This window comes from Sphaeroforma arctica, assembly GCF_001186125.1.
Source record: "Sphaeroforma arctica JP610 unplaced genomic scaffold supercont1.629, whole genome shotgun sequence".
Taxonomy (NCBI): domain Eukaryota; class Ichthyosporea; order Ichthyophonida; genus Sphaeroforma; species Sphaeroforma arctica.
The window spans coordinates 33,374-43,232 of NW_014039929.1; the positions used below are offsets into that span (position 1 = coordinate 33,374).

At 43.8% G+C, this 9,859-nt stretch overlaps 2 protein-coding genes across 2 annotated transcripts; one reads left to right on the top strand and one right to left on the bottom strand.

Moving 5' to 3' along the window:
• The first annotated feature begins 3,295 nt into the window (after window positions 1-3,295).
• On the top strand, window positions 3,296-5,490 carry SARC_07707 (hypothetical protein). Its single transcript, XM_014298343.1, has one exon. It carries the CDS (start codon window positions 3,374-3,376, stop codon window positions 5,378-5,380), a length of 2,007 nt encoding a protein of 668 aa, XP_014153818.1. The 5' UTR covers window positions 3,296-3,373; the 3' UTR covers window positions 5,381-5,490.
• Window positions 5,491-6,110: 620 nt separating this feature from the next.
• On the bottom strand, window positions 6,111-9,396 carry SARC_07708 (hypothetical protein). Its single transcript, XM_014298344.1, has 4 exons — window positions 9,151-9,396; window positions 8,542-8,718; window positions 7,500-7,758; window positions 6,111-6,532 (listed from the first exon to the last, which is right to left on the bottom strand). Exons 1-4 carry the CDS (start codon window positions 9,370-9,372, stop codon window positions 6,369-6,371), a joined length of 822 nt encoding a protein of 273 aa, XP_014153819.1. The 5' UTR covers window positions 9,373-9,396; the 3' UTR covers window positions 6,111-6,368.
• Window positions 9,397-9,859: the final 463 nt, after the last annotated feature.

The window sequence follows — 9,859 nt, forward strand, 5'->3', positions numbered from 1 at the left end:
GCATAGAGACATTAAGTGTATATATATACACACAGACATAGACACAGACACAGACACAGGCACAGAAACATACACCCCCACCACACACATAAATATATATATATATATATATATATACAAACATATTTATGAAGGATTGTTTTCACAGACGTACTGAAGTTCATATATATATATATATATATGAGTGTGCGATAAGTCTGTCCAGATATTACTAATCATGGTGTTGCCATCATCATCACTGGTAGTGAAAATACCTACGGAAGCATACACCGTAGCAGTAATTTCAAGAATACCAGTATCCATCGTTCTGTCTACTGCGCTATGAGGCATGGACACCAGCAGATGCTATATTGTGAGGTTCTTGTTAATCAGTGCTTTAAGTCTCCGAAGTTGAGCAAGACACTGATGCGGTACCAATTGCATACCGTCCAACCTGTCGTTCGTACAGTGTCGTATGTACTGAGTCCTGCTGACATCTACACACTATCGTATGGTTGCAATCCAGGGCAGGAAGAGCTAATGAAACATATTTCATATGAAATAAGTACATAATTATACTTGTGGATTGAATAAATATATTAGAGTTTTAAAAAGTATCCTGGTGTGTAGTGTGTAGTGTGTATATTGTAGACTGTAGATTTTAGTGCGCATCGTATTTAGTCTTTATCTATCATGTGCATATGTTGCCTTCAAAATGAATTCGTACGTAGAAGGCTATAATACTCTAGTTAATATGTAAATATATATTTTATTTTCGTGAATTTGTGCACATCAGCACATGTCGACCAAGAGACAATTTTCGTATTTTGGCGGTATTATATGCTATGTATGCATGTAGAAAATCTGAAATATATTCGAAACAAAAAGGACATCCGATGTGTTGCCATAGCCCATAAAGTATTGAGTCTGCTGATATTTCATATTTGTGATGTCCTCAACGATTTGTAGCGTCGGACGAGCTGAAGCGTTATAGTTCAATATTCACGACGCTAATCATCCGCATGTCTCGTGCCCGAGATTGTGTTAATAGAACATCATGGGACACGCATGATTAGCCGTGTAGAACAAACGAGCATTGATTGGTGCGTCGTGGCAAACAGATGTATGGTATCACGAGAATCATTTTTACGAAACAACGTACCACCCGTTATCGAACCATCAGTAGTAGTTGAAATGTCATTGTGCAGAAAATATGGATGTCGAGGGAAGCCCTCGCCTTCCTTGTAGCCCTCACGGGCTACCAAGCTCCATTGACACGCCATCAAGTTCCACTACGTTGAGGACAGGGTCATAAAATACAAGTATCTATGTACATCCAACATACCTGGTTTGGTCGATTTTAATAAAATATCCACTCGACCCCCAGATGAATCTGGAATTAGACGTCAGCTGCGCGAGGTGCTGCGAAATACACACCATCATAGGCGAGTTCATATGACACACACTGTATCATCTTACACCCAAAACATAAGCGCTTCCATGCTGTGCCCGTTCACTATTATGAGACGATTCAGCTGTCTTGCGGCAAACTCTTCTCGTGCGATATATCTGTATTTAACACTTTTGACTTTCTAGCTTTTATGTAGTCGCAGCTGCGACACAGCTCTCTAGAGTCCAGAGCAAAAGTAAGGAGTCAAGGACGACGAATACTGAGCGAAGACTCAAGAACGGGCAGGAACCACAGGGTCACAACTCACAACTCCTCTAGTAGTAGATTGACTAGGGAATCAGGGACTGGAGACTCGGAGAGTCTTATGGATTCGCCTATGGCTATTCGCAACAGACCTTGTTTGGAAGAGTTTAATAAAGTATCCACTCGACCCTCAGATGAATCTTGAATAAGACTTCAGCTGCACGAAGTGCTGGAAGATATACACCATCATAGGCAAGTTTAAATGACACACACCGTATCATGTTACACCCAAAACACAAGCGCTTCCATACTGTGCCCGTTCACTATTATGAGACGATTTAGCTGTCTTGCGACAAACTCTTCTCGTGCGATATATTTGTATTTAACACTTTTGACTTTCTAGCTTCTATGTAGTCGCAGCTGTGACCGACAAACTCTTCTCGTGCGATATATTTGTATTTAACACTTTTGACTTTCTAGCTTCTATGTAGTCGCAGCTGTGACACAGCTCTCTAGAGTCCAGAGCAAAAAGTAAGGAGTCAAGGACGACGAATACTGAGCGAAGACTCAAGAACGGGCAGGGACCACAGGGTCACAACTCACAACTCCTTAAGTAGTAGAGTGACTTGGAGACTCGGAGAGTCCTGCGGATTTACCGATGGCGATTCGCAACAGACCTTGTTTGGAAGAGTTTGATAAGATATCCACTCGACCCCCAGATGAATCGTGAATTAGACGTCAGCTGCGCGAGGTGCTGCAAGTTATACCTCATCATAGGCGTGTTCATATGACACACACCGTATCATCTTACACCCAAAACATAAGCGCTTCCACGCTGTGCCCGTCCACTAATATGAAACGATTCAGCTGTCTTGTGGTTCTCGTGCGACATATTTGTATTAAACACTTTTGACTTTCTAGCTTCTATGTAGTCGCAGCGACACAGCTCTCTAGAGTCAAGACTTAAGAACGGGCAGGAACCACAGGGTCACAACTCACAACTCCCTCAGTAGTAGAGTCAGGAGTGACTGGGGTCAGGGACTGGAGACTCAGAGAGTCCTGTGGATTCGCCGATGGCGATTGGGCCTTTCCACTGACCGTTGGCGCTTTCGGCTTTCGGCTTTCACTGTTTCAGTTTTTCACAGTTTCAGACTCAAGTTTCAGTGCTTCAGAATGATATTTCAGAATTGTTCAGGAACCAGGTTACCAGGAGGCAGGAATCCATTGATCCAGGAGGCATTCAACTCGTAAGATTTGAGATCGGGGGGCTCAATACTCCAATTTTATGGTCAGCGAATCGATACGAAGCCATCTACTCATATTCAGATAAATTTTGTAGTCATCTTTGTTGTATTTTTTTTTTTGAAGTTTTACTCTTTACTTTTTAGTCTTTAGGCTTCAAGCGATTGTTTCCGCTTGGTTTAATTTGTTTAAAAAAAAACATTTAAAAAACAAATACTTCCGTACATATCCTGTATTTTTTTAAATCCAGATCCCTTGGAATCCACACTGTGCCAGAATATTTTACTGTATTTACTATTTAGGATACACATGTGAGCGAGGATGAAGAGTACCATCTGTCTGTTAAGCAGAAGTCAAGGGCATTCGGATAGCCTCCACACTAATAGGTACCTATGAGGGACCGTAAATCACTATAAATAGTTATCACGTACTTCACTGTTCTATCACATTACTTTCTCGGAAACGTAAACCAATATATAAATTCTCTGATTTTTCACCATGCACTACAGACAATTCTTCTTCGCGGCTGTGGGCGCTGCACATGTAAGTGCACTATGCCCCCATTTCGCGGCACAGAGAACTGCTGCTGAACATATTTTACAGCAAAAGCAGCACATACGAGTTGCGCGGGCCACCGATGATTATAGTGGCATGGACTCATATGGGGACGTCATGACAGACATTGCGGCACTCCTAACCGACTCACAGTCGTCCTGGCCTGCCGATTTTGGAAACTATGGACCTTTCATGATTCGACTAGCCTGGCATTGCTCTGGTTCATATCGTACTTCGGACGGTCGTGGAGGCTGTGCTGGAGCGCGCATCAGATTTGGCCCAGAAGCTGACTGGGAAGACAACGCCAATCTTGACCAGGCGCGTAAGCCACTGGAGTCTGTAAAGGAGAAGTATGGTGACGATCTCTCCTGGGGTGATCTAATAGTTTTGACAGGGAATGTTGCTATCGAGAGCATGGGTGGGCCATCTCTGAACTTCTGCGGGGGTCGTGTTGATGCGGAAGATGGATTAGAGAGTGTGCCACTCGGACCGTCCACATACCAAGAAGAGCTTGCGTCGTGCGAAGTGAATGGTCAGTGTGAGGCTCCCCTCGGACCCACTACAATTGGGTTGATCTACGTCAATCCAGAAGGACCCATGGGGATTCCTGATTCCGTGGGTAGTGCTGCAGATATACGCTCATCTTTCGGACGCATGGGTATGAATGACCGCGAGACCGTCGCACTGATCGGTGGTGGACACGCATTCGGTAAAGCACATGGAGCCTGCAAGAGCCCGCCATGTGGATCAGGCGCAATGGAAGGCAAAGGACCCAATACTTTTACAAGTGGGTTTGAGGGAGCATGGACAAACAATCCAACAAAATGGGATAATGCATACTTCAACAACCTAGTCACCTACAATTGGACCAAAGTCGATGGACCCGGTGGCCACGTCCAATGGGAAGCTGAGGAGCTACCTGGTTTGATGATGCTCACATCCGACATTGCTCTCATTAATGACGAGTACTACTTGCCATTGGTAATGGAATTTGCCACCGATCAGGACGCATTAGATAAAGCATTCAGTGATGCGTGGTACAAGTTAACATCCCGTGATATGGGTCCAGCTGCACGGTGTAAGGGGGACAAGGTGTTATATCCACCAGCACTATTCCAAAATCCATTGCCCAAGTCGCAGTCTGACAACGTAGATTTCGAGGAGGTCAATAAGATGATCAAAGAGATTATGTACACTGAGTCCAATGCCCTTAGACCAGACAGAAACGCAAAGGGTGAGCCCTACTATGGCGCATACTTTGTCACGCTTGCCTACCAGTGCGCATCTACATTCAGAACTACAGATTACAGTGGAGGATGCAACGGGGCGAGCATTCGATTTCAACCACAAAAATTTTGGCCTCGGAATATAGACTTGGACAAAGTGATGGACGTACTGCGACCTGTTGAAAAACAGTTCAAGGACCTCTCTTGGGCTGATTTGATTGTTGCTGCTGGTCATGCAGCGCTTGTAGATGCGGGCGGATTAGATTTACAGTTCAAAGGCGGACGTTCGGACGCAATCAACGGTGACTACGCAGCTACGTCAGAACTTCGAGATTATTATTTGAACCCGATGATAGCCAATGAAGACAATGCAAACGTTATGGGACTCACTGCCGAAGAGTTCGTCGCGCTCGCTGCACGCCCTCGTAGTGCCTCTCATGAGCATACGCTCGGGTATGTAGGTTCATACACAGGCAATCCCTCAGTACTTTCTAACGAATACTTCCAACTTCTGCTCAATGAAGATTGGGTTTTGGTCTCTGACCTAGAGAATGGATACAAGGCCAAAAGCAAGGGACTGTATATGGAAGACTACGATCTGGCGTTACTAGACGACCCCGATATGAAAGCCGCTGTTGAAAAGTTTGCAATGGACGAAGATGCCTTCATGCAGGCATTTACATCTGCTTGGGAGTATCTGATGAATGCCGACAGATTTGCATAAGGTTCAAGCTGTTCTGTCAAGTTCCAGCTTATGTTATGTTCTCGTTCCCATTTGAGAATGATTATTGAAGTTTTATCGATAATTATTCAGTAATAAATACCAATGACGAGACTTTGCTTTCACAATTTAACTCTTTGCTGGGTCACTGGAGCTGTACAGATGCCAGTACTTTCACCGACTATATGCCATCAAAATAGTTGTTCCGATAATTTGATGTCCAAGCGCATATCTTACAAAATACATACCTGATATTTACTATATTGATTGTGATGGTAATTTGATAGTCTAATAGCTTATATCATACGAAAGACACACTTGATATTTATACAACATTGCTTGTGCTAATAGTTTGATAGTCCAAGCGTATATCTTACGGAATACACACTTGACGTGACTACACGAAATTACAATGAGCAAGCTACAGATGAACCAATCTCCGTAATCTGATACGGCAGCGCTCGATAAGCGACAATCCGACATATGTTGTGGTAATGTTTCTTGTCTGTTCGCTGTCAGCCATTTGTATTTGCATTTCTGTTGCATTGCCATTTGAGAAGGTATGAAATTAGTAACATAAGTATAACCAACTCGGCTCGTGATGTCAATCATGACCCATATCTTTATATCCTTGTTCGTGGTAGTTGCCGAATTTCATTCCATTGTGACTGGTTCAGAACTTTAAACCGTATCGCGCGCACCTGTCATGGACTTTACTTCGAAGTAAGCAGGACAGAGCTTCATAATAGTTATATTTATTGTTTCTGGTTGATCTAGACATGTAGCTTAGCCTGTAAGCTCTGGTGATTTCGGTTCCAAGTGTGTTCAAAGCCCTGCTTTACAATCGCATATGTACCACCGTTTAAGCACTGGGATGTATAGCTCAGATTTCTTCAAGGTTGCCTTTGGTTTACCAGAGCATACTACTGTTCAAGCACTGAAATGTATAGCTCAGGTTTCCTCAAGTTTGCCTTTGGTTTACTAAAGCAAACTACTGTTTAAGCACTGGCATGTATAGCTCAGGTTTCCTTTTTTCGCACTCGATCTCCACCGCAGAGGCCATTTGGAACAGTGTGAGCTCATCCCACCACTTGCTCATAAACTGAATCCCAATGGGAAGTCCTTCGTCTGTGTAGCTGGCGGGTACTGTGATGGCTGTGTGGTAGTACAAACCAAAGGCAAGGACCAATGAGAATCAAGCAGATATATATCTATGACAAAAAACAAAAAACTAAACCCAAGAGTATAATGATCCATGAATAATAAACAGCAGTACGTTTCCATAAGAATTGCTTTGTAAGAAAGTCCACAGCGGTCCTAAAGCCCGAGAGATCGGCGATTGTTGCAACTATTGCGGATGACAATCCACAGACGAGGGTCAAATGAAAGAGACAATTGCAGCCGTGCACACGAACCACCACTTCCGCACGCATTGTGGAGACAAGCGAAGTGCTGTTTAACATCATCTGAGTAAATACAGTCAGACGTCTCAGCTTGCTATCAGTATCAAAGCAGGAAGGCTAGATTGATGTGGTATTCATCCGGAGTAAGGATAGTAGGCACACTAGGGTGCGCTATAGCTGATTGTATAGCGACCGTACCATAGGTACCAACCTTCAATCATAAGACGCACAAACGCTCAATGTTCCTGTTTCAGACTTCACATGGGCGTGCCCGCTCTAGTTCAAACAAAAATACCTAAACCCTAAAACATACTGCAAACCCACTGCACCTTACCCATAGATACAAACGGATACAAACAGCTGTACGACTGTAAGTATCCCTAGATGCATACACTTGGCAAGTCATGCACCACAGCATATAGGACACTTCCCAACCAAACACACGCATAAAAACTACTGGACGACTGTAAGTATCCCTAGATGCATACACTTGGCAAGTCATGCACCACAGCATATAGGACACTTCCCAACCAAACACACGCATACAAACAACTGAAAGACTATAAGTATCCCTAGATGCAGACACTTGGCAAGTCATGCACCACAGCATATAGGACACTTCCCAACCAAACACACGCATATAAACAACTGGACGACTGTAAGTATCCCTAGATGCATACACATGGCAAGTCATGCACCACAGCACATAGCACACTTACCCGGGATGCCCGTGAAGTTGCCAATCTGCGCGAACCGCATAATGCGGCCCGTCAACTCGCCATCCAGGATATCTTCACCATGTGGATACCCCAGCACAGGCCCCGCCACCTCGCCGGTGGTGGGGGTGACAACCACATCACACTCCGTGAACACGTGCTCGTTCATGTACTTCATAAAGTACGTCCGCAGACGCATGGCACGCGCAACGTCGTCGGCCGTGAAGTTCTTAGCCAGTCCGAATACGGAGCGTACAGATGGCTGGGATAGGTAGAAGGAGACGTGTGAGTGTTGTGGTGCAGCTGTAGACTTCAGGGGTTTCAAGCACGGCAGAATAGTAACATGTTGTACCAACTGACTGCTAAAGAGCGGCTTAAATATATATGTGTTCTTATAGTGATCGACTATCGCATATCCGAGCGACACAGTTGGTTGTCAAGAGTGTGGCGAGTGCGTATAGGGATTGTATGCAAGAATATAATTAGTACATCGATAGCTGAGAAGTGGTCATGTTTCACAGATAAAGTACTAAGGATAACCAGAAACTGTTCTCGTAAATACAATAACAGAGCATATATATATGCATATATATATATACATAAACATAGATATCAACATACATGTAAATATATATTTTTACATACATACATACATACATACATATTATATACGTATACATATATAAATAAATAATATATATACACACACACACACACACATACATAATATTACATATATATATATATATAATTCATGTATATAATTCATAAATATAGTTCATGTATATAATTCATATATATATATATATATACATATAGATATATATATATAATATATACATACATATATACATACATAATATATATATACATATACATATACATATATATATATATTGGTGCATGCATTGTAGTGACATACTGCAGATACTTCCGAACAGATACATCCGAGTCAAGGCACAGAATTGTATAGTGTACCCTCCATCCCACATGCGATAAACCGTACCACATGCATATCTATTATACATTGCTCAATACTACACACCTGTAGGTTGCCTTGATCCTCGGGCTTCATTTGGTGCGTGCCCAGCAACGACTCGGTGCAGATAGTAATGAAATGCGCCGTCTTCAACTCATCCAGTCGCGGTATGCGGATTTCCACAACTTCGCACCCGTAGTTCTGCACCAGTTTCTGCACAGTCTCATTGCAACTCTTGGCGATCTAGAAAACAGTGACGTACACACGCAATAGATATACGTTCGAATGAGTGAGAGGTCATTAGAAGCCCGTGTATGATTCGAGAGTAGAAAGCAGTGTGTCTTGGGTTTGAGTGATCGTGTGAAATTGTATCGGAATGAAGTAATGGGCAGATGCACGAGTACAACACTGATGCAGTGTACGAGTTTGTTCACCAACCACGGACATTTCGTAGCGCATAGCTGTTCATTTAGAAGGCTATGCGTAGCACTATAAGCACGAAAGACCATATGACTGGCGCATGGAGAGTGAGAATCAAATATACGAACGATAACCCCTTCACAGGTTGAGGATGTCTCTTGTCTGGCATGAAGGGAACAGCAAACAAACACTCGGCATGTTCATATACAAGTCCATATACACATATAACTATATCAAACGACAACAACAAGACACCTGATCGTCACAGTGCTCGAAAAAGGGTCTGTACACGCCCAGTCTCTTGCCTCGGAGTGCCTCCGTGTTGTTGTAGCCCACAATCTCCACACGGGGTTGAGCCCAAGTGTTGCTCATGCGCCTGTCAGGCCCAGCCATCACTGAGTATGCGATGGCGCAGTCCGTAACGCACCCACTCAGAGGACCGGTATGGCCCACGGCCTGTGACCCCAAATGCGGCATATTAGGACTCCCTGTAGGCGTGTTTGTCGGATGTTAGTAGCTGCTGGTAATTCGCACAGGGGGGGGGGGGGGGTGGAGTAGTTGGTTTGTTGATGGACTGTATCCTTATTTGCTAACATTTAGAACAGCATACCATATGTGCTGCCGGCGTTAAAAGGTCATGGACCTCCCATGTAATAGCACAGTACGGAACAGGTAGGGCCGCCTAGAGAATCAGTAAAACCACAATCAATCACCCGATGCACTCATAGTTTCTGTGCAATGATTCCCCAGAGGCGTAGGTAGCAGCACCACGGCGCTGTTGGTAGATACAACACGGGTATGACCTATTACTTGGAGGTCTTATATACTGCATGTAACACCCTCGGGCGAAACAACAAAGTGTGTATTCAAATATCTCGGCCATTGATGCCACCGGAAGTAGTCATGAGTCCCATAAGACCATCTGCCTAGTAAACATACTCTCACTCCCTCTACCGTCAATACC